Source organism: Anolis carolinensis, chromosome 4 (genome assembly GCF_035594765.1).
Source record: "Anolis carolinensis isolate JA03-04 chromosome 4, rAnoCar3.1.pri, whole genome shotgun sequence".
Lineage (NCBI taxonomy): Eukaryota > Metazoa > Chordata > Lepidosauria > Squamata > Dactyloidae > Anolis > Anolis carolinensis.
Window position 1 is genome coordinate 185661858 of NC_085844.1, and position 26096 is coordinate 185687953.

A 26096-nucleotide genomic window follows, 5' to 3' on the forward strand; every position below is an offset into this window, starting at 1 on the left:
ATTATACTATCAATATTATATGTACATACAATATATTATATTATCAGCATAACACAATATTAGTATTATATATTATTATATTATACTATACCACTATACTGCAATATTATTAGTAATATTACATGTAATATATAATATGCAATTATTATTTTGTATTATTAGTATTATATTGTATTACATATAATATTATTATAAATAATATTGCTTCTTAGAAGTATTTTGGGGAGACAAAATATGAGGAATCCATGGTAGAGTATGGTTTCACAGATCAAATTTTACATGTATGTATCATATCGTAAGAGCATATCTGTGTCTATGCTTTCACCATTCTTGCAAACACTCAAATATAAGCAAAAAATAGTGACGCGGAGGGGTAGGTGGGAAACAATTTTACGTTCTGTATGAGTCTACTTCTGGGAACTTCGCTATGCAGCCAAGTTTCAGAGCATGTTGTTTTGGTTCTTGCTAAGATTTGGGAATTGATCCACACAGAAACTCGATATAACCCTTCTCCAGCTGTAGTAGAGGAAACTTTGAAGTGACAGGTGACAAGGAAATGTAGCTCCTAAATGTCAATATTTTTAGGGGCCTTATTCTGGTGGTGAAGAAAGGTTAACTACCTTGGTTGCTAGCAGGGACATTTGTAAGTGATTGTAACCTGGGTTTGTTTTGGTTTTTCTTTCTCTGCAGTTGGAACCAACCATAGCACAGCATGCAAATACTAGAGATGAGTGCTAGAAAAACAGCTCTGTCCTATTGCTTCCTGTATCCAAATGGACATTTAAACTCACACTAGTCCAAGTATTCCCTTGACTTGCCCCACAGTGACAAGAGCCAGATGGCAGCAGGTGGACTTATTAGGGGCGAAGCTAGCACTCTTACATTTGCTGTGTTTATATTCCATTGGTGCTTTTACCTTTTCCTTTCATAGCAGAACTTAAACTATATTTCTAGATGTTCGGTGGATTTTTAAAAAATTACTGCAATTCCAGGAATTTGGGGTTCAGAGGAAGATTTCATGAAGTAGAATTCCTGTCTTACTTTTAGCTACACCCATGTGGATTTTTTTTCATGTCAGGAGTGACTTGAGAAACTGCAAGTCGCTTCTGGTGCGAGAGAATTGACCCTCTGCAAGGACATTGCCCAGGGCCTCCCGGATGTTTGCAGCTTTTACCATCCTTGTGGGATGTCCCCGCATGGGGAGCTGGAGCTGACAGAGGGAGCTCACCCGCTCTCCCCGGAATTTACCCGATGACCTGTTAGTCAGTCCTGCTGGCACAGGGTTTAACCCTTGTAGACGATCCAGTGCATGTGGATGGTTGTGGCAGTACTAGCATCAAAGTTGTACTACAAGTTCAAGAAGTAGAGGTTTGAACATTGGAGACCAAGGCTTGTTAAGAAAACCCCATGATAGGTTCAGTTTAGGGGTGCCATAAATCACAAACAACTAGAAGATACACAGCAACAGAAAAATGCAGTGCCTTGATACTACATATGAGGGCAAACCTTGATTCCTCAGGGGAGCTGCCGGAAGATAGAATGAATCCAAGAAAGGATGCATCGTATAGAGTGGGAAGGTGTTCAGCACTCTTGAAGCGGCTGCCTTTTCCCCTTGCAGTCAGATTCATTCACAAATTCCCTTTACTGTCTTGCCGCTGCCTGAGTCTGGTGTGTGTGTTTGTGTGGTTATTCTTTTGAGGGGGCCGTTTCCCACCCACCCACTCCCAGTGTAAGTCACTGCCAAACACTCTCACTTGCTGCCTTGAAGGACATTATGTTTTGTCCTTGGATTTGCCATTGCTTTTGTTTGCACAGCAGCCCCTGCCAGCCGCTCCTGACTTTTGGGCAGCTTCCCTGCCTGCCTGGGGGCTTGCAGCATCTGCTGGGGGATTTTTTTTTAGGCAGATAGGGCAAAGACACACAAAGGGGGGGATCTGTGGCGTATAGTCCAGCCACCACATATTTGGGAGGGAGTCATTTCCTTTTAGCTGTGGAGGGGTGCGTGGGTAAGCGGAGAGAGGGGTATGATTTAGTCCTAGGTGTAAAGCTTTCAGAAGCAGCCCCGGCTCATGCAGGCCAGGCGCCTGTCCAAGCCACCCCCCACTGTGGGTGCTCAGTCTTTACCGGGCTGCGGAAGCGCGTCTGCCTGGAATAATAAGGGGGAGCCGAGGGAGGGGGCAATGAGGATTTTCTGCCTCAGCAGCCTTAGAGAATTGAGGCTGAACCATCACCAGGGCCTGAGAAAGTCACTTGAGGATGTTAGTGTCTGGCACATGGGTCTTCTTCCTGCCCAGGATCTTCCCCAAGAAGGACAGATCCAAGAGCTTCCACCAGCTAGAGAATACGGCATTTCATACTTGAGAAAAGGCCCACTATGCCCTGGAGAGGTTTCTCTGTACCCAAGCTATTCTGTATTTTCTTATTTTAAGGTAGATAGAGTAGATAGGGCAGATAGGGAGGCTCAATTGTCTCAGGCCCCTTCTATACAGCTGTATACAATCCAGATTACCTGTTTTGAATTTGATTATATGGCAGTGTAGACTCAGATAATCCAGTTCAAAGCAGATAATCTGGATAAATGGCAGTGTAGAAGGGGCCTTGCTGTGAAGCAGCAGGGAGCTCAGGTTTCTGAAATCCAACCAACCCCAGTCCTGTGCACCTCTGTTTTTTGTGCTGGGACAAGTGGTGAAGGCTGTTATCACTGACAGTTTGTTGGCTCCTAATGTAGTTTCAGGGCAGTGGTCTGCTTCATAGCACATTAGGGGAATCTCCCATTGTTTTTCTTTGCTTTGGTCTGAAGCACAACTTAGACAGAGAAGTGTCTCCTGATGTTTGAAACAGAGTTATAAATCTCCTAAAACTATTTACAGTAGAGTCTCACTTATCCAAGCTAAACGGGCTGGCAGAAGCTTGGATAAGCGAATATCTTGGATAATAAGGAGAGATTAAGGAAAAGCCTATTAAACATCAAATTAGGTTATGATTTTACAAATTAAGCACCAAAACATCATGTTATACAACAAATTTGACAGAAAAAGTAGTTCAGTATGCAGTAATGTTATGTTGTAATTACTGTATTTACAAATTTAGCACCAAAATATCACGATATATTGAAAACATTGACTACAAAAATGGCTTGGATAATCCAGAAACTTGGATAAGTGAGGCTTGGATAAGTGAGACTCTACTGTACTTCTTATCTGTTTATCTATTCTGGGGGTCAGTTTCCTTATACGTGTCTTGGTCATTCCTGACATTTTAACCAGGAGTTCTGCTAGTACAACCAGATGTATGAATTGGCAATAGGGAGTCTATAATTTTCTTTTAAAATAATAATTACTTCTAAGTTAATGGTCCTGATAATCAAATGGACTGATAGCTATTCAGCTGACTTCCCTTATGAAGTCTTCTCTTGAATTTTTCATGTCAACTGATCTTCAAACTTGATCTGCTCTGAACTATAATCTTAATGCATTTCATTGATTCATAAAACATACATCTCATGAAGTCCAGAGGTTGGAAAATTACTTTTAAAAGGAATTAGAGTTATTATGCAATTAGCATTATTGGTTTTTTTTGTATGTCAGTAGCGACTTGAGAAACTGCAAGTCACTTCTGGTGTGAGAGAATTGGCCATCTGCAAGGATGTTGCCCAGGGGACAGCCGGATGTTTAATGTTTTGCCATCCTTGTGGGAGGCTTCTCTCATGTCCTCACAGGGGGGGCTGGAGCTGACTGAGGGAGCTCACCCGTTTTCCCTAGATTCGAACCGTTGACCAGGTCAGCAGTCCTGCTGGCACAAGAGTTTAACCCATTGCACCACCAGGGGCTCCGATAGCATTATAGTAAGTTACTGTGTGTTTTCAAAAGTAACTCTCATTATTCAAAAGTAACTATCATAGGTGCTTTTAATTTTTAAAAAGCATGCTTGAATGAAGCAAGCTTTTGGTGTGTGATATGAAAGACGTTCTCATTCTTTCAGTTTCATAGTCCATTCACTGCCATTGCTGTGAGCAGCAGCATGAACCCCTTTGCCATTTAATGAGGCCACTTCCCAATAATATTAAAAATAATTAAAACAGTTTTACTGCAAACACTATTACAGTGTCCTTTCCTAAGTTATAATCACCATGTAATGTGTTCACATTGCCATCATTACTGGATTAATGAATTAATTCCAATCAATTATCCATCAGTATTCCAAACTTTGATGATGTCATGAACCACAACTTCTAGCTACAAATAAATCCATGTGTAGTGAAAACAGGTTTGGTACCTGTATCGAATCCAGTTCACAAAGCACAGTAAGAGAATGTTGATTGTTCTCCAGCTCAGACTTAATCCAGTGCTTCTCTGCTTTGGAACAAGTCTCATTAAATTTAACAGGGCTTGTTTTAAAAAAAATCTGTATTGGATTTAGCTGTAAGCATAACAGCTCCTTTGAGTATTGATTAAATAGTCTTTTAACAGATATTATAATACATGATGAGCTTGTTGCGGTGGGTATTGTGGCAATTTTTGTTTCTGTTTCTCTGTGTATGTGTTTATGTTTGGACAGATGTTCAGAAAGATTCCTCCAAAGAGATAAAGACTGATGTTTTTCTGCTGGCCTGTCTCCAAGTGTGGAAATACCTCCACAGGAGGAAAAATAGCTGCCCAGAAGAGACAGTTTCAGGAAGGAAAGGGGAAAAACTTAATAGTTCCCCCTCCCTTCTCTCCTGCCCTAATTTTAAGTGGTCCCATCACCCAGCCATATAGAAAATGGCATAATTTGAGCAGCAACACTAGGGAGTACGCTTTCATGATATTTGATTGAGCATTTTAAAAATTTCTTTCATGACTTCTATTACGTTCATTTTTTCTTCAGTAACCTTGATTTTGTTATTTGAAATCACTCTTTTCTTGTGAGCTATTCAAAGAGTTCTTACCTACCAGAATAAACTATAATGGTCCCAATCTAATTGCTAGTTCCAACTCAAAGGGATTTAGTAAACCAATAAAATTTAAAATGTTTTCATTGATTCAGTGGGTATACTCAATAGACTAGGAATTGGAGTTAGGCCAGTATATACATTTAGCATACTACCATGCTTCAGAATGCTGAGAAAATAATTGGAATGATTTGAAGAGATTAATTGAGATTCATCCACTTAATTTTTAAATCAGAAAGACATATAGTCATCACAGAGATGAATGGACGCAGGTTCAAATACCACTGTTTTTTGTAGGGTTTTATGGAGTTTTTTTAGATACATCCATCTGATTCAATTCCAGTTATACAATAGTGATGACCATCTTGGGGCTAAGAATCAAAGTAAAATGTAGCTGGCTTGTTGCCTCATGTGCTAAATTCAGAGGCCTCCAATGAATGAAAGAGGAGCTCCCAGCTTGTTACTTTGACCTGTTTGCTCTTGAGCATTGTACTACCCTTTGTGAGAGGGCATCAAGCCAAGGCAGTATTGTTGAAGTGTATGTTGCTGAAGTGCAACTCTCATCAAACCTAGCCAGTGGTGGGAAATTACTGAAGGTACAATCCAATACCATTTGGAAGTCCACATGTTATATGCACAATATTGGAAAAAGACTGAAACACCAACAGCTGAAGAGTGGATTACAAAAACTTTTAAAATGGCAGAAATTGACAAGCTGGCAATGATGGTCGGGGAGGGGGGGGAGCATGTAAAGGACAGGGAATCACTTTTGAACTTTATTAAAAAAGAGAGAAAGACACACAACTTTTGGGTCGAGGGCTTCAAATAAGCTTGAAGCAGGAATAATTCTATATTAGAAATATCTACACACAACATTTAGCCAGAGGGTTCAAATTAACAGTCTTATCTGTTATAAATATATAAAGTCGTAATGTCTCCTACCCAGAAAACGGGAAACTAGCAGAGAAGATGTAGGGAGAGGGGATGTAGGGGAAACAATTCAACCACTGTACTACATTTTACGACGAACAAAACTTGTGATGGCTGCAAGACAATTGTGGAAGAATGTGTAAAAAAATGGAAGTCCACAAGAAGCCATCCACTCTAGAATCTGATCAGATATTGAATGTGGTGATTTCGTCATCCACTTCACTCTATGTTATTACATAACTATCAAGGTGGGGTTGGGGAGAAAGTATGTTTATGGACAGAAAATTCTTGAATACTAAAAGAAGTATTTGACCGTGGAATAGCCTGCCTTAGTACTGGATTCTCTGCTTTTGGAATTCCTGAAACAGAGTTGGATGAACATAGGGTTGCCGTAAGTCGGAAATGACTTGAAGGCACATAAGAACAACAACAATATATTCATTGTAGAATTTAAAAAAGAATATCAGTTATATCTTGAACATGTAGGGTCCATTTTTAGGCAACATTCTATTATCTATTGATTTTTCCAGCTATTGCAAAGGGAAAGAGACTAACTAATGGTTAAGATCCTTTTTTGTAATGCCGAGTTCTGTGAAATTCTTAGTACATTTAGGGTGAAATCCTATGACCCTTTCCTGGAAGTCCCACTGAACACAAGGGAACTTCTGAGTAAACATGCATAGAATTAGGCTGCATTAATCATTCTAGGATAAGGTAAGGTAAAATGTGTAAACTTTGCCATAGCAATGAAATATCATTGTATAGAAATTGAATAAAGATTGGGACTTTCTAGTCCATTGTTTAGAAGAGGTATACACCTACAAGGAATCTCTGCCTGCCAAACCAGAGATTTGTATTTGCTTCTTCCTACAGTTGCCTCTTATTTTGCAGTGTTGATTGTGACGTGAAAGTTTAGTTACCCACTATTTGATTTTGACCATTGCTCAGGAATGCTGTGGGCTGGTTGATTTAAGGCAGGGATGTACAATTTCAGTGGGTTCAGGGAAGTTGGAACATAGGTATGTACTTCCAAAAATCCTATCCAGAAGTGGTCAGATGTCTGAACAATTAACTTGTAAAAATAACTGAAAAAATAACTTTTGAAAAGCAGTTATTTTTACATGTTAATTGTGGTGTTGTGAAACCTGTTTAAAAAATACATTGGCCTTCTAAAGTTTCTCAGAGAGAGAACTCACTGTTGTTATAGAGAAAGCCGTCAGAGATGTCTGAAATAGACAAGGGCCACAAAAACAACTTTTGGTGAGATGCATGTAGCTCCAAGATCATGCTTTTTCTACTCCTGACTTAGGGTTTTTGTGCTACCGTCATAGTGCTAACTTCTTTGTAAAAATGGCATCAAAAATGAAAGGTCTTATTTGCGGTGAGTGACTGTGTTGGCAGGAAACCTCCCAGATTTCATCAGTAGCTGCTGTTTTTGCAGTTCCTGTGTTGTGTAAGTTTATTCACTTATTTCAATTGGTTCGTGGCACCTGTGGTAGAGAAACGCTGGTTGGAGAATGCAGCTCCACTGTTCTTGAAGGATGAAATGGGTGAATATTCACTGCTAAATATCTTAAGAATTTTATTTAAAGTGATAGATTTAATTCCACTAAAAATTGGGGAGTAGTTTTATGCTGGTACTGTTCTATTATTTTTATTTGGTTCCCTCTGTATGTCACTTAAGATACGTTTTCCACCCCTTTATGGGTATAGGTTAATAGTGCCTAGAGGAGGTATGTTGCCTTTCTGTATTTGAGTGGCTCTCACTTTTACACTTTCTAACTTGAGAGTTTATGATCATTTCTGTGCTCCATACACACTATGCGGCAGAACTGACAAGCTCTTTCCTAGTGATCTTGGTGAAATTATGACCTGATTTTCAGTTCACAGCAGTCATTTGCTTTACCACTCCACTCATGGTGAAAGGTGTATTGAAGATGTATCCTTTAAAAAAAAAAGGTTTGATTTATTAATTGATTTATTCTAAGGGCTGCATTCTGCATTTTCATGCATAATGTGAATTTGAGTGGGAGCCAATATGGTATAATGGTTTGAGTGTTGGACAATGAGACTGGAAGCTGAGTCCTTATTCAACCATGGAAGCCCAATGAGTGAACTTGAACATCAGAGAAAGGCAACAGAAACTCTGCTCTGAACAACTTTTGCAAAGAAAACCCCATTATAGGGTTTCCATAAGTCAGGAATGACTTGAAGGCACACAAGAACAAAGACAATATATTAATTGTAGTCTAAAAATGAATAGGACGGTCATATGTATATAATGTATAATTAGATATATTAGCACATGGTGAACTAAAGCAGAATTCTGTGGGGGTTTTGCACAGATCCACAGAATTGAATGGAAATTGTTACTTAACACTTATGTAAATTCCATTTCAGGGTCTGTTCTAGCTGGGATTAAAATTGGATTGAGCTGCAGTGAATATGGCTGAAATCATGTTAATAACATATTCAGGTGTAAACCTACCTTATGCCTGTATGTGTCTTCCCCTGCTCCGTTTGGAGTCTAATATTTTCTTCTATTGTCCACAATAACCAAACACACCCTTTTTCATCTCATTGTTCAGCCACTACAGGCCTTCCCTGACAGCCATCAGTGAGTGGTGGAGAGCAGAGGGGGATCTGGATGTGTTGTGTGGCCACACGCAAACTGATGGCATTATTTACTGAGAGTTTTTGAGGAACCGAGCAAATATCTGTAGAAGTCATCAATCTGTGGTTTGGCTATAGAAACATAAGGCAACACTTCTCTGAGTCTCCCCTTCCATTGATCTCCTCTAACCAACAAATAGCTTTAGCATCTAAATGTTGAACATTTTGGTTTTGAGAGAAGACATGTGGCATAGTTTTTTCTGCAAAAGGTTATACTACTCTGTGATCGATATAAGAGCCAAGCCTTTGTATGTTTATTTCTGCATGAAACACATTTTGGTTAAACATTAAATTATAAACTATCAGTAAAATAACAATGTAAAAATCATATTGGTAGCACTGAAATTACTAACAAAATTGTGGAATGGTGGGATAGAGAGTCACAAAAAATAGATGAAAGACTGAGCAGGACAAAAGCTGCTTTTAAAAGGTAACAGAAAGCATAAAGAGACAGCAAATTGAATCCTCCAGGAAAGGGAATTGCACATGAACTGCTGCAACAAGAAAGGCCTTTTCTCTTGTTTCCATCCAGCACAGAAGAAAAAAGAGGACATGACAAATGGACTCTCACTCTTGACAAAGTGTCCCAGCATGGTTATACAGTAGTCAGAAAAGGAGGACTTGTGGATAACTTCATCCCAAAACCATTTAAGTCAGCTTAAAGCTAATAATCAGTCCTTCGGGTTGTATGTGGAAGCAAGCTAGCAGCTCTTGTAGTTTATTCAGGAGAGAAGTTATATGAGCCACCCCATATCCCACGGCTGCTCTGATTTAACCTCAGTCCTGCAATTTGAAAAGGACACCCCACAAGGGAAGCTCCAGCACGACGTTTCATTAATTCAGTGTAAGGTGTAATTAAGGTGTGTGAGAGTGTGGTCCCTTTCCTTTCCATTCTTGTCTGGAAAATTCCATGTTTTTGACCTGGAGCCAACACTTGTTCCTTATGACAGAGAGAGTCAGTGTGCTTTATTCCTAACCTCAAAACCTGGAAAAATACAGTGATACCTTGAGTTAAGAGTTTAATTTGTTCCATGACTGAGCTCTTAACTCAAATCACACTTATTTCAAAGTGAATTTTCCCTTTGAAATACATTGAAATGCTATTAATCCGACCCCCCATTTTTTGTTATGGTTTTTAAATAAGAAAATGTACTTTATAAATAACAAATAATGTATAAATGCACATTCACAAGGAACAATAAAAAAGAAAGATCAGTTTTAAAATGGTAAAAACACAAAGTTGTAGCAAGGAAGCACAAAGAACAAAGTGAAGAGATAGAAGCATCATTTTTTTCATATTATATTCATTCCAGCCTCCCTGTCACGACCCAGGCTGCAGAGCACCAATAACCATACACAGAGGCCAGAATCTATCTAATATCTTTATTGTAGGAATATATAAAGTTAATAAAAACAAGTGTAGAAAATAGTCCAGAATTAGACCTTTCAGGAAAGGTCAGAATTAGTCCAAAAAAGCAATGTCCAATAAGAAATATTAAGGTCCAAAGTTGTAATCCAATAACCGAAACACTCACTTTGCCAAGCAAAGTGAGGGGAGATGACAAGGTCCTTTAGTCCATGAAACTTGAGCGAGGCTAGGAAATAACTTGATACTGGAAACAAGGCTTGAACGTGGAACAAGGTAACTAGGAACAAGAACAAGGTCCGTGGGATAACTTGGTAAAATCCGTGGTACAAGGCAAGGATTGGTTCTGGGAAACAAGGCAAAGTCCGTAGGTAAACAAAGGCTGGGAAGCAAGGCGAAGGCTGGATAGCAAGGCAAGGCTTGAGCGAGAGCGAGGCTTGAATCGGAGCGCGCTGTCCAGACACGACCCGCTCCGTAGGCTGACGAATTGACTCCGCGAAGTTACTACGCGGGTAAAACACCTAAATAGAGTCTAGCTTTCCCGCCGAAGCAGTTCTCTGGGAATCAGAACCGAAAGCTAACTCTGAGACCAGATGTGAGACTCCCCAAAGATTCTCACGAGAAGCAGTCTTAATTGGCCACATTCTTAGCTGCAATCCTCGCACTCCTGCGCGAAGCTGAATCCAAACTTCTCTGTTGTTTACAAAACTCCCGGCGCAAGAATACGGGAGAAGTAGGCTCTGGGCTTGTTTGACATACTTCTGGGAGACAACTTTCTTGCAGGTGCAAGGTTCCCAGATCTGCCTGGGAAAGATCTGGCTGAGAGGAATCCAGTTCAGACTGGGAAGGTAAAAAACCCAAGTTTTCATCTTCATCAGGAATTACAATGTCCTGTGCAGGACTACAAGGCCCATGGGTCATCACACTATCCCCCTCCTCAAGGCCCCTCCCAAACTGGGGCCCTCTCCCCGAGGCGCGAGGTCGTGGTTTGGTGGGATAGGTCTGATGAAAGCGACGGGTTAGATCAGGAGCATGGACTGTGGAGGCGTCTTCCCAAGAGCGTTCCTCAGGGCCAAAACCCACCCAGTCAATGAGATATTGTAGGCGGCGGCGGTGAAAGCGAGAATCCAAAATGTCCTCAACCTCGAACTCCTCCTCCCCATTCATCAAAACAGGAGGGGGGGCCGGTTGGTCTGTATCAGGTCGCACACCATCCGCCGGAAGGAGCAGGGAACGGTGAAACACTGGGTGAATGCGCATTGAACGCGGAAGTTGGAGTTTGAAAGTCACGGGGTTTAATTGCGCCACCACTGGATAGGGACCAATGAAACGGGCATCTAACTTCCGGCAAGGGCGGTGGGAGGGCAGAAAGCGAGTGGACAGGAAGACCCGATCTCCTACCTTGATTTCGGGGCCCGGCTGGCGATGTTTGTCAGCGTGGCGTTTATAGTCCTCCTTGGCTTGGTCCAGTTGCTGGAGCAAAAGTTGTTGCACCGCTGTGAGTTCCTGCAGCCAATCCTCTGCTGCGGGAACCTCTGAAGTTTCAATGACAGGGGGAAAGAAACGTGGATGGAAGCCGTAGTTTGCAAAGAACGGCGTTTCTTTTGTAGAAGCTTGAACTCCATTGTTGTAGGCAAACTCAGACAGTGGTAACAGAGAAGCCCAATTGTCCTGTTGATAGTTTACATAACAGCGAAGATACTGCTCCAAAGTGGCATTGGTGCGCTCCGTTTGCCCATCTGTTTGGGGATGATGAGCTGAAGATAAGCGAGAGTCTATGCCCAATAGTTTTTGTAGTGCCTTCCAAAAACGAGAGGTGAATTGAGATCCACGGTCTGTGACTAAACTCTTGGGCAATCCATGTAGTCTGAAAACATGTTGAAGAAATAGATCCGCAGTTTCCTTGGCCGTGGGGAGGCCTTCGCAGGGAATGAAATGGGCTAACTTGGTGAATAGGTCCACCACCACTAAGATCGTGGTGAATCCACAGGAAGGTGGTAGGTCAGTGATGAAATCCGCAGAAATTATTTCCCATGGGCGAGATGGGGTAGGAAGGGGGTGTAAAAGCCCTGAGGGCTTCTCCCTTCGTATCTTGGAGCGCTGGCATACTGGGCAGGTGTTGACATATTTTTCCACATCCTTGCGGATCTTGGGCCACCAAAAATCCCTTAGGATCAAATGCATAGTTTTAAATAGTCCGAAGTGTCCTGCTGGTTTGCAGTCATGACACAGACGAAGCGCTTTTTCCCTGCCCGGTCCGGGTGGGATATAAACATGATTTCTATAGCAGAGCAGCCCATCTTTAAGCGAAAAGGGGAAATGCAGACCTTGGCGAAGTTGGTCCTGCGCCCAGGCATCTGCTTGCTGACTAGCCCTGATTTCTTGAGCACAGATGGGTCCTGGAGTAGGGGAAGTTGAACCAATGGAAATGGATTTGGTGTTCCCCACCGTGAGCGTGGCAAAGTTCTCAGGTTGTAGCAGTTGGGATTCAAAGGTCTCCTTGCGTCCTGCAGCGTATTCCGGTTTACGTGACAGGGCGTCTGCTTGCTTGGTTTGGGCTGGGGTCACATAATGGATCTGGAAGTTGAAACGTTCAAAGAATAAAGCCCAACGTTGCTGCCTCTGATTTAGTTTGCGGGCAGTTCTTAGATGTTCTAGATTACGATGATCAGTGTGGACTTCAATGGGAAATTTGGCCCCTTCTAGCCAATGTCTCCAAGTTTCAAAGGCTGCCTTTATGGCCAGTAGTTCTTTTTCCCAAATGGTGTAATTCCTCTCTGGTGTGGTTAGTTGACGAGAATAAAAGGCACAGGGGTGGAGGTGATCTCCCACCGGTTGTAAGAGTACAGCCCCAATTGCCACATCAGAGGCGTCCGCTTGCACCACAAAAGGGGTTCCAGGATTTGGGTGCTGTAGAATTGGCTGGGAGGTGAATAGTTTCTTTAGTTGCTGGAACCCTTTCTCTGCTTGATCAGTCCAGCGGAAAGGCTGCTTTCCACGGATGCAGCTAGTGATGGGGTCGGACCAGCGGGCAAAATCTGGAATGAACTTGCGGTAGTAGTTCGCGAACCCCAAGAAACGCTGCACCTCTTTCTTGTTAGTTGGCGCCCGCCATTCCAATACTGCTGAAACTTTGGCTGGATCCATGGAAAGCCCTAGAGGCGAGATGCGGTAACCAAGGAAATCTACCTCTTGTAGATCAAAAGCGCATTTTTCCAGCTTGGCATAAAGTCCATGATCCCGCAATCGTTGTAACACCATTTTGACGTGGTTCTCATGTTCTGATTGTGATCTGGAAAACACCAAAAAATCGTCCAGGTAGATTATCAAGAACCTGTCTAGATAGTCCTGAAAAATGTCATTGACAAAATGCTGGAACGTTGCGGGGGCTCCGCATAAACCGAAATTCATAACTCGGGACTCGAATAATCCGAATTTGGTCTGGAAGGCGGTCTTCCACTCGTCCCCTTCCCTGATGCGAACTAAGTTGTAAGCCCCCCGAAGATCCAGCTTGGTGTAAACCTTGGCTCCTCGAAGCCGATCCAGTAGATCCGAGATTAAGGGCAGGGGATAGCTGTTCCGCTTGGTGATATTGTTCAATGCTCTGTAGTCCACCACCAAGCGTAGTTCCCCTGACTTCTTCTTCACAAACATCACTGGGGAGGCGGCTGGGGATTGAGAGGGTCTGATGAATCCCTTGCGAAGGTTTGTCTCTAGGAATTCCCTGAGAGCTTCTTGCTCTGGTTCAGTCAGGGAGTAGAGATGCCCTCGCGGGATCGGGGCCCCCTCCACCAAGTCAATGGCACAGTCATAAGGTCTATGTGGGGGTAATTTTTCGGCTTCTTTCTCATTGAATACATCCCAATACTCGGAGTACTTCTTTGGCAAGGTGATGATGGGCTCGGTGTCTGTGGCATGGCATACCTTGGCTACGAGGCAATGGTTTTGGCAGTACGGTGAAGCAAACTGCAGTTCTCTGTTGGACCAGGAGATGTTAGGGTCGTGGAGAGTCAGCCATGGAATTCCCAAAATCACAGGGAAATGGGGGACCTCGGTAACAAAGAAGGAAATCTCTTCCATATGTTCCCTTATCCACATCCTGGTGGGTTCCGACCACTGACTTACGGGGCCCGTCTTGAGGGGACGGCCGTCTATGGCTTGCACCACACGGGCATTCTTGAAATCATGATATTGTAATCCCAGAGAGTCGGCATACTCTCTATCGATGAAATTGTTGGTAGCTCCAGAGTCTATCATGGCGTGGATCATGACGGGTCCCCTTTTTGCTGACCATAATGTGACCACGAGAAGGAACAGGACCCCGGTTGGCGGCTCTTGGATGGATTTTTTGACCGGGTTGGCGAGCCTCTCTACACCCGGTCGTTGGCTTCCCCCGCCGGCTGTGTGCCAGTCGGCTCAGACGCCTTCGTCTCCATGGAGGACGCCGCCGCAAGACGGGCGGCAGGCTTCCCTTTGGCTGGGCACTCTCTGGCGAAGTGGCCCCCGTTCCCGCAGTACCAGCAGAGGTTTAAGCGTTGACGACGGGCCTTCTCGGCGGCATCTAGTCTGGGACGCACATTGCCCAACTGCATCGGCACCTCCTCGCCTCCTCTGGGGTATGGGGTTGGCGGTGGGGGTCTCCACACCGGACGTGGCTGTACGCTGGCGGGAGCGGGGGGTTTTGCCCCGGCTCTACTGCCCTGGCCTCGAACCCACTGTTTCCTGTTGGCAATCATGACTTCAGCCCGTAAACATTGATCAATGAGTGCCTCGAGGGTCTGGGGAGGATCCACCTTGGAGATTTCTTCCAGCATTTCAATGTTGAGACCCTCCCGGAATTGTCCCCTGAGGGCTACATCGTTCCAGCCGGTGTTGTGGGCCAGCACTCGGAACTCGGCTATATACTGAGACATAGGTCTGTCTCCTTGGAAAAGGCGACGGAGTTTGTGACCGGCTGCCTCCAAATTGTCCTCGATTCCCCAAGTCTCCTTGAGGTGGTCCAAGAAGTGTTGCGCTGATCTTAGGTGTGGAGAGGTTTGGTCGAACAGTGCCGTCGCCCAGCTGGCCGCTGGCCCGTCTAGAAGACTGTAAACCCATGCCACTTTGATGTCTTCTTGGGGAAACTCGGCAGCACGGGCCTCCAGATAAGCTTGACATTGGCGACGGAAGACATGAACCTTAGAAGCTTCTCCAGTAAACTTGGTTGGCAACGCCATGGCCGGAAGACGAACACCGCGTTCCTTCAAACCCCTTATTTCTCCATCCTGTGCATTGAGCTTATCACGGATTCGGTCCACCTCTTCCTTGTCGATGGTGTAGGTAATCGGCTGGCCGCTCGGCCCAGGTACGACTCCGGTAGACATTCTGGCCGAGGTTAATTGGTGCTTAGGGTGGCGGAGTCAAACTGTCACGACCCAGGCTGCAGAGCACCAATAACCATACACAGAGGCCAGAATCTATCTAATATCTTTATTGTAGGAATATATAAAGTTAATAAAAACAAGTGTAGAAAATAGTCCAGAATTAGACCGTTCAGGAAAGGTCAGAATTAGTCCAAAAAAGCAATGTCCAATAAGAAATATTAAGGTCCAAAGTTGTAATCCAATAACCGAAACACTCACTTTGCCAAGCAAAGTGAGGGGAGATGACAAGGTCCTTTAGTCCATGAAACTTGAGCGAGGCTAGGAAATAACTTGATACTGGAAACAAGGCTTGAACGTGGAACAAGGTAACTAGGAACAAGAACAAGGTCCGTGGGATAACTTGGTAAAATCCGTGGTACAAGGCAAGGATTGGTTCTGGGAAACAAGGCAAAGTCCGTAGGTAAACAAAGGCTGGGAAGCAAGGCGAAGGCTGGATAGCAAGGCAAGGCTTGAGCGAGAGCGAGGCTTGAATCGGAGCGCGCTGTCCAGACACGACCCGCTCCGTAGGCTGACGAATTGACTCCGCGAAGTTACTACGCGGGTAAAACACCTAAATAGAGTCTAGCTTTCCCGCCGAAGCAGTTCTCTGGGAATCAGAACCGAAAGCTAACTCTGAGACCAGATGTGAGACTCCCCAAAGATTCTCACGAGAAGCAGTCTTAATTGGCCACATTCTTAGCTGCAATCCTCGCACTCCTGCGCGAAGCTGAATCCAAACTTCTCTGTTGTTTACAAAACTCCCGGCGCAAGAATACGGGAGAAGTAGGCTCTGGGCTTGTTTGACATACTTCTGGGAGACAACTTTCTTGCAGGTGCAAGGTTCCCAGATCTGCCTGGGAAAGATCTGGCTGAGAGGAATCCAGTTCAGACTGGGAAGGTAAAAAACCCAAGTTTTCATCTTCATCAGGAATTACAATGTCCTGTGCAGGACTACAAGGCCCATGGGTCATCACACTCCCTCTCTCTCTTGCTCTCTCTCCCTCTCTCTCTTCATGAAGCCAGACATACCAGGAATAAAAACCACACAAAATCAACTAACCCAAAATTCCTCAATGTGGACAAGAGCGCAAAGCGGACTGCAATCTCCCAACGTGGACAAGAGCACAAGGCACGGAGGCTGCTCCCTTGAAGCTGTACTCTCGAGCTATCACTCCCTCTGGCAATAGCTCTTAACTCAAAATGCTACTTGTATGTCAAAGCAAAAGTGGGTTGAGCAACTGCTTTTAACTCAAAACTCTCCTAAGTTGGGATGCTCTTAAGTTGAGGTTCCACTGTATCAGAACAGATTATACAGGAGTCTGTCTGCAAGTATCTTGATGACAAAACAGTGACCGGTAGGAACGAACATGGGTTAGTCAAGAACAAATCTTGCCGATCCAATCTTACAATTTTTTAATTGGGAATGTTGTGGATGTCATTTATCTGGCTTTCAGCAAAGCATTTGATGATGTCCGTCATAATGTTTTCAGTAACTGATTAACTGTGGAATAGACTGGAACACTGTCAGATAGATTCATAATTGGTTGGACAACATGCACAAAGAGTTCTCATCAATTGTTGCTCTTCAAACTGGAAGGATATTTTGAGTAGAGTGCCTCGGGAGTATCTCCTAAGACCACTACTCTTCAATATTTTTATCAATGACATAAACTATGAGATGGAAGGAATCCTTATCAGGTTTTCAAATGGCACAAAACTGGGTGGGATGCCTAACACATTGGAAGATAGGAACCGAATTCAAGATAACCTAAATTAACTAGAAGATTGAACAGAAATTAATAACATGAAATTCAATAGATAAATGAAAATACTTGATTCAAAAAGGATATTGAAATTATTGTTGATTATAAATAAAACATGAGCCAACAGTGTGATTCTGCAACCAAAAAAGACAAATCCTGTGTTAGCTTGCGTTAATAACAGTATAGTTTCCCTTGTTCTGTAATATAGCCACCCATCCATACTGGACATTTTAGTCTGGAGTGTGTTTATATGAATGGCTGTATAGCCCTGTAATGGTGACAGAGGTGATCAAAATACTTGATGAGACTCTGAAAGAGCTTTTGGATCATAGAGAATATAATTGTTGATACTATGCGACACAGACCTATCTATCCCAATTCCCGTCTTATGTGTGCTTCCAAGAGAAAGATGGGAAGTTACCACAAATGGCCCCAAACTCAGTGTAGGCCATTCTGTGTTAATGGTAGAAAAACCTATGTTTGAAATTAGCTGTATATCATTTTTCTGCTTTAGGTTTCTTACTCTTTCTGTTGGTAATGCTTTAAGGCAGAATGAATGGAATGTAAGTTTTGCCATTTTTGGGAAATGACTGAGTTTCCTGTTCAGCTCAAAGTTTTCTGACTAGAGTGAACTTTTTCTAGATTGCCCCATTCAGACCAAGGATGGGCACCATCTGAGATGTCCAGGCATACTCTTTCTGTAGATTGGTCATGGGCATACCATATATCTCCAAGATACAGACCTCTTATCACTTTGCAGTTTGGTGGTAGTGATATATTGGATTTCAGGATTACAATACATCCCTCACACTCCTTTTCACTTTTCATCCCAAAGCATTTTCATTCTGCTGACGACTTGCTCCTTTCAACTTATGATACCTTGCATACGATGATGGATGCATCCCTCTTGGCATTTGCTGCTGCTTTAGTTGACACGCTCTTGCTGCTGAATCTGTTTAGCTCCACCTTCTGGTTGAATCAGCATCTGTTGCTGATATGCCCCTTACTCTGCCTTTCCTGCATCAGTGGTGGCAAGTAGGTGTAGTGGAACAATGGGCTGGTTGTCAGCTAGCATTGGATACTGATTGCCCCCACATGTGGCAGCAAGTGGCAGTTCATCTCTGGACCATCTCCCATCTATGTGTAACTATGACAGACTCCAGACACCATCTGGTCTCCGCCCCCCTCTCCCTTCTCTACTTTTCCTCTGCCATGTTCTGCTGTCTCATTCACGCCTCATTGGGCACCTTGGACGTTAATGCTCAGGAAACAGCTGGGGCGCTTGGAGCCATAGTCAGGAGGCAGAGGGGCTTAGCATCCTGTCTGAAGCTGTAGTAGGGACGAGAGCATCCCAAAAGAACAGAGCAGGCAGCAGTGGGACCAAAAGCATGACAGAAACCCAAGTTCTTGGTTCTCCTAGAAGGAACCCATAGATGAACAGGAACATAGAATATTTGGTGGGCCATTTTCATTTACCCTCTTATGTGTTTGCTTATTGTTATCACCATATGGTCTAGTCAGTGCCCGTTGACCTCATAAATGGTTCCACTGGAAAGAGCTGTGATGATGTCAAGAGAAAGGGAGAGCAGCAGGAGGAGGCAGCTTGTGATCCCTGGAGGGAAAGCAACCTGGGATGCCTCAATGGGATCACACATCATTCTGGAACAAGCTCCCCATCACACTTCAAAAACTGTGGGGATTGTACTTCATATTCATCTTTGTTTATCCCCACCCGGGTTATGTGCCGGTAAGGATGGTGGGATGGGGTTTTAGAATGGAGGAGGCACTACACTCATATAACCAGTTTTGGTTCACTCATTCGAAGTCTCTGATCCAGAACTTGCTAAGGAGGAGGCAATATTTGAACACTGAAGCTTAGGGAGCCCTTGACAGACCTTTATATAAAGGCAGGATTCCATCCTGCCTTTTGTTATTGCTGTATTGTGAGTCAGGAAGTTTGGATTGAAATAAAAAAAGATTTAGGCAAGACTAAGCAGGAGACATGGTTATGCTAATTAGACCATGTCAATCTGGAAGCTGATTTTTTTCCAAGTCATATCATAGATCCATCTAGTGCAGTATTATTGGCACTGATTGACAATGGTTGTTCAAGGATTCAGAAAAGAGCCTTTCTCAGTGCTACATGAAGATGCCAAGGATTGAATTTGGGATCATTGGCATGCAAAGCATGCTCTCTGCCACTGAGCTATACCTCTGGGGGAAGGAGAAGCTATGAGCCCTCTGTCTGTCTTCCTCACCCACTGTGACCAACGTGTGCCTTGTCATTGTTATCGACATGCTATGACCAGATCTAAAGGTGATGGCGAAATAGTTTCAAGTGTTTTCAAGTCCAGCCTCTAGTGTTTATCAACAGCTGGTGTGGTGTAGTGGCCTGAGCATTAGAATAGGACTCTGGGCCCCAGGATTCAAATCTCTGTTCAGCTCACAGAAATCCATTAGGTGACCATGTCAATCTCAGCCACTACCCCTTTAAACTAATGTTGCCAAGAAATCCCTGTGATGGGTTTGCCTTAGCATTGATATAAGTCAGAAACAATTAGAAGGCATATAGCAGCAACGACTTTAGTGTTTACATCCCTACACGAGGCTGGGTCCCAACCAGGTCATAGTGCTATATGCAAATACACTCCCGAGTGGCCTCTTCCTTGCACGAGCCTTGTCAATAGTTGGACTTTTCAGGATGCCCTGCAACAGGTGCATGCAGACAGACGTCCCAGTGTGGCCAAGGGTGCATCAGGCCAAGACTGAAATAGCTGCATGGGGAGGGGGTTATGGGAGCACTGTGAATGAGCTGTTATGAAATCAGATCAAGCTCCAAGATTCCTGCCTCAGCAGAATCCAGCAAGGCCGTAATCCTCTGACTGTGCCAGATATTCCAGCTTCCAAGGAGCTTACAGTAGGCTGCACACATAGGAGTAGCTTCCACTGATGATGGAAAGGACTAAGTTAGAGAGCAGCTCTTTCACAGCCCAAATAGAAAGGAAAACATAGCAGTTTTTCTTGTCCACCTCTTGTCCAGGCACAGTGGGGTCTTAGGCCTTTCTAAAAGGAACACACACACTTAATGCCAGTTAATTAAGAAGGAGGGGCACCCAACAACTGGATGCTGCTAATGAGGCCTCATTAGGATAAGGTCATGTTGAGCTGGTTCTTTCACTGCCCGTTGTGTGCCTGCTGGGCAGACGGAGCAAGGGCGAGTCAGCTTTGGATGTAACATGGAACAAGAGGTCTCAGGTATGGTTGTAGCCCTGCATCCCAAAGAGTTCTCGTTCTCTCAGTCTCGTCTTCCAGTTGGCACTAGTAACAACAAACTCTGTTTGCGTGTCTGCATTGTGATATTTGTGTCAGAATACTGGAAGCTGCCTTAAATTTAGACCACTGGTCTGTCCAGCCTAGAGGTAGTCCAATCCTAACTTATGAATCTGGGACCTTCTGTATTCAAACGATTTGTATTACCCACAGAGTTAAACAATCCCACAGGATTGGGTAATCCTTAGTTTTCTTTCTCACAACTGTTCCTGGTGGAAGTTTATCTCTCCGCCCTTCCTCCCCCCCCCCCCCCCCCCCCGCAGCTCTGCCCTTGGTATATATTAATGTTTGATTCAAGGATACACAGACACAGAGTGGGTACCAAAATTTCCATTATGGTGTAGCACAATGGCATACCTTACAAAAATTACACCATCAAGGTTTGCTTTTGGGATTTATAAACAATTCAAGTTGTGGATGGTGAATCAATTGATGCAGAATCAATGGATACAGAGAATTTGATGGAAAGCATAGATGGGAAGCATACATTTGCATCCAAAAAAATACAGGTGAAGTTCTTGGCACCTCCTGCCTGAAGCCCTGTCTGGAAGAACCCTGTCTCAGCTCCTCAGGAAGTACAGACAGGGAAGACTAAGCAAGGTGGATATCTGGTTGAATATAACCATGCAGCTTAATTGTGTCCTATCTCAGTGAGAATTGAATTTGTGGTCACAGTTCAGAGGGAATTAGACAGATGCTTCAACATAAGGATATGCCAGTGTTTCTCAAGACCATTTCCCTAGAGATTGAATGTGATATGCATGTAGAGACAAATTCTCATGTGGTTTCATGTGTTCCCAGCACATGATTTGTATTGGCACAATACTGGCCAAAGGATAGTCCTTTCTCTGGTAGATTCTGTGATCTTAAAATCTGGTTTAAAGAGCCATAAGAAAGAGACAGGAGATCATGGAGTTTTCTCAGACTGGGATGACATATGGGTTAGCTGGTCATTTCACTGTGAGAAGCAGTCCTGTTTTGTTTACAAGCATTATTTCAAAATCTGTACTGATGTGTAGCCTGTGCAAATTATATTGAAAGCAGGATACTTTCCACCCTCCATTTTTTAGCAGTGTCCAGTCTGCCTGGCCTTGCCGGGCCTAGCTACATTAGCCAGGAAATATGTGGTTTTGGTTATATCATGTGTGTTCACGTCCATCAGATTAAGGAGAAATTTTAGATTCCCCATCCTTCAGCATCTTTGCTTTGACATTTAAGTGAAAATTTGAAACACAAAGAGATTCAGTGGTGGGTCTCCCAAATAATGCTTATTTTAGCTTCGTGAGTTAGCATTAGAAGGAGAAAAAGGTTTCCAAAGAGTAAGGATTCATAATGGAGTAAGATGGGGAGAGAAAAGATGGAGGAGGAAGACAATGAAGTGAAAGAGGAGGAGGAGGAGGAGGAAGATGAAAACTGAACAATGAGCTGGATATAGAGTGTGGATGGGTACTGGGTAGGGCGGCGTTGGGCACTGGGCAGGCGGGGACAGCGTGGTGCTGCAGGAACTGAGCTGAAAGTAATGCCAAGTTCATGAACAAGAGGCAAGCACATTATCGCTCTAGTAGCAGCAGGGCTGGATGTGAAGGAGGCAGCAAAGAGTGGAGGCAGCAATTCTAGCAGCACCTCAAGATTGAAGGAATGAGCAGCCAAGAAGTTTCCTATCCGCAAGAGCAGGTCAGTGGGTAAACTTTCCTAAAGTCCCAAACGGGACAGGGAACACTTTTCTGGTGGGGAGGAAGGGCTGGCGACTGTCTTCTATGCATGGGGCCATAAAGCCGGGCACCCAGCAAGAAGGGAACTGGTGCCGGTGCTGCTGTGGCTGCCACAGCAAACCAACAAGGGGGAGAAAGGGGAGAAGTTAATGCCGGAGGCTCAGTCAAAGCCGGTAACCGTACTCTCTCAAAGCCTCTTTGTGCTGGCTCCCAAGGAGACAGTGGCAAGAGGTAAGGAATTGCCAGGCTCAATGTGGCTCATGCATCCCCTGCCAGGTTGTTTGTCATGAGGGCGGGAGAGGCATAAAGCAGTTTGGGGGCTCCAGCACATAAACAGACTGGGGAGAGGTTGCTGTGCCACATGCTTCCTGAAGCCAGAAGGTTGGCATTTCAAAGTTGAATATGTATATAGGTGTAAGAGAACACCTTTTTAAGTTGGTACTAGTAGTGCATTCCACTCTTGTGGGCTTCCTGTATTTCATGGTTGTTACAAGGCTCCCTAACTCAGGAAACATTACTTTATTGGACTAAAGCTCTCATAATCCCAAGATGGTTGAGGATTCTGGGACCTGTGGTACAAAAGGTAAATTTTGCCAAGTTTTGGTACTCTGTCATCTGCTGGGGATTTTTTTGTGTGTGTTGATTGGAAGTAGCAAGGGAACACAACCATAATTCACATTCCACACTTTTAGATTCATTCAGGATTTATGTTTGTTTACAGGCAGGATATGGAACCTGTCATGTTCCCTCTTCTCCAATAGAGAGAGCCAGAGAACAGCAAAAGTAAATTGTAAGGTGGTGGTGGGATATAAAATGAAATGAATGAATTTATTATAGCAACAGGTCACGGAGTTCATTCCTGCCAACATTCCTGTATATGCTCCTGCCAAAATGCTTTTTATAAGTTCCTAGAAATCGTCTACTTCGAAGGCTATTTTTCAGCTCTGCTTTATAAACATATGTACCCCCTCTCTCCAAACCACATCCTCCTTTAAGGTTGCTTATTTTTGCCAGTCTGATATTTAGATGAATCCGAAGAAGAAAATGCAAGAGATTGGAAATGGATTATGCTATGAGTGAACTCTATCTAGTATTCAAACTTTTTAACAGCCAAAGGAATCATAGTATCTTTGAAATAATCATCATAGTCATGTTCAAGAAACCATGGGAATTGAATCCCCAAAAGTAATTTGCCAGAGTTTTGACTATGTTGGCTGCACTCTACGCATACGTTTAAAATTCGCTCAGATCTGTTCTTCTCTTGACCTTGACAATACATTTCTAAGATGAAATCATCACTATACCATCTCCCATCTTCATTTTATGTTTTAATCAGAACCAGCCCGAGATAATTCTAAGTAGTAGGCAAACCTAATCCTGACGCCACCCCCCCAAAATTTGGCGCCCGCCCACCCCCCACAAACCAGAGGCTGTGGTGGCGGCTGCGGCGGCTGTGGAAGTGCACGCTCTCACGCCACCCGGAAGGCGGGCCCAGGCCAGCCGGCGCATGTCGGCACACAGGGCGGGCGGGCGCACTCTGGCCTGGGCCCACCTTCCGGGTGGCGTGCACGCTCTCAGGCCACCCGGAAGGCAGGCGGGAGGGCTCTGGCCTGGACCTGCCTTCCGGGCGGCGTGAGAGCATGCACCTCTGCAGCCGCTGCAGCCGCCACCGCAGCCGTGGCCTCTGGTTTGCGGGGGGTGGGCGGGCGCCACCTGTCCGCGTGAACGATCGAAGCCCTGCACATGCATGTACACAGGAGTCCCATCGCCCAAAATGGCTGATGAGAGTCCTGTGCGCACGCACGCTCAGGAGTCCCATCAGCCATTTTGGGCAATGGGACTCTTGTGTGCACACGCAGGGCTTCTGAGGCAGAAAAAAGCATGGGCGATGACGGCGGGCGGCGGCAGCGCTGAGGCGGCAGCATGCTTACACAGGGGCACCTCGAGTGCGCCCCCTGTTGGTGTGCGCCACCGGACACCGCTTAATTCGCCTCGCCGTTCGACTGCCTCTGGTTTTAATGTAGTGGTTCTCAACCTGTGGGTCCCCAGATGTTTTGGCATTCAACTCCCAGATATCTTAACAGTTGGTAAACTGGCTGGGATTTCTGGGAGTTGTAGGCCAAAACACCTGGGGGCTCACAGGTTGAGAACCACTGTTTTAATGTTTGCATGATACGCTTGGGGGTTGGGTCAGGAGATGACATTTTCCCAAACATCCAGATACAGATACAGTGAGAGGTACAAGAATGGCTTCTCCTGCTAGATGTTTTAAAGTGCTAAACAACTCTAAAAGAAAAGTGAGATGAACATCGTAAGAAATGATCAAAATCAGGTTACAATGCTCCAGATCCTATTAGTGGTTCCAGCTACAATAAATTTTTGTGATGTGATTTTATATGCTTTTATTATTGTAACCTGAATTTTTTAATATTAATGTTGTTTAATACTGTTTTAATATTTGTATATTTTAAGTTGTACTGAATTGCTTTTAGTTGTGAGCCACTTTGAGTCACCGTGTGAAGGGAAAAAGTGGAATATAAATATAACAATAAATAAAGAAATCCATGGAGTCAGTGGATTTATATAAATGCTAGCATACCATTTAAGGCCAGACTTAAAGGCGCCTTCTTTTATGAAAACTACCAAAAGTGCTCAGGCATATTGCTGGATGAAAATGTGGCTCTCTCTCTCTTTGGATCCTGGTAAAATGAGGCGGGCGGTTCAGAAGCTCCTTTTGCGTTGACATCCTTTTGCTCTACTTTACATATAGGCTGTAATATGTTTTTCCAAGAATTAAAGAGATTTTTTCGGGTCAGGACCAACCCAAAACGTTACTTCTGGTGTGAGAAAAATGTTGCTTCCATTGTGAGAGATTTGGCCATCTGCAAGGACATTGCCCATGGGACGCCTGGATGTTTGATGTTTTACAATCCTTGTGGGAGGCTTCTCTCATGTCCCCATATGGGGAGCTGGAGCTGACAGAGGGAGCTCACCCGGTCTCCCCAGATTCGAACCGACAGTCCAGCCAGCACAAGGGTTGAACCGATTGCACCATCAGGGGCTTCTATACAAGAGATTGCGAGCAACTGTTTTCCTAACAGGCAATCTATCTGTAATGCAAAAAAAATTATTCCATGTAATCAGCAATGCAAATTGTCTTTAGAAATACACATAGAGAGAAACAAAAATTTGAACTTTTGTAAAAATCCCAGAGGCAAAAAATGGCCTTCTAAAAATTCTCACTGTTCCTTCAGTTTGGGGTGTGATAAGAAAAGGACCAGGTATGATGGGTGAATGAAAGGAAGGGTCTTTCACTACTTAAACTTCCTTAAGATTAAAGACTGTTATTCGGTTATCTAAATAATCCCTTTTACAAGTTTTGCATATGCAGAATTAAATCTTGTGAATGTCTCTTTAAAAACTAGAATGACAAAATATAACAAATCCCCCACACCTGCAATCTGCAAACAAACTGTTTGTGTAAGGATTACAGATTGTTGGTATTTGGATTCCCCCATCTCCTTTCCTTTCGCTTTCACAGCCCTTTGACCTTCTGTTGCCACTTTCCCCAAAAGAGCCTTGGATCCGCCTAGGACAAGCTCTCCGATCTCTAGACAACCATGATGCCTGCTTTGCCCCACGTTCCTTGTTGGGTTCTACCACTGCACTAAAGTTCCCTGCTATCTCTTGGGTTATTGACTGTAGGAGTTGATGCTGTTCTCATTCTGGTAGTGTGTGCCTTTGTTGACCCTATCCTGTGTTGTTGTTGTTGTTTTAGTGAGGTTTAGTCAAAAGTGATTTGTCATTGCCTTCCTCTTAGGCTGAGAAAGTGTAATGTGGCCAAGATCACCCAATTGTTTTCAATAGCCAAATGGGGACTTAACCCTGGTCTCCCAGAGTCATAATCTAAACACTGAAAAAGGTGTGCCACTCTGGCTCTCGATTAAGTTTAAGCAAAGACTTAGACAGGGTGGGTTTCAGTATTTGACA

General features: G+C 44.0%; 1 protein-coding gene across 2 annotated transcripts in view; it reads left to right on the forward strand.

The window, feature by feature from the left end:
• The window catches only part of slc6a9 (solute carrier family 6 member 9), a 77549-nt gene that overhangs the window by 16590 nt on the left and 34863 nt on the right, over window positions 1-26096 (forward strand). Inside the window, exon 1 of one of the 2 annotated variants that reach the window (XM_008109506.3) lies at window positions 21756-22068. The exons of the other annotated variant lie outside the window; for it this stretch is intronic. Coding sequence (XP_008107713.1) covers window positions 22033-22068 — 36 coding nt within the window. The 5' untranslated portion in view covers window positions 21756-22032. Of the gene's footprint in view, window positions 1-21755; window positions 22069-26096 lie in introns of those variants that run through there. 2 annotated transcript variants of the gene reach the window in all.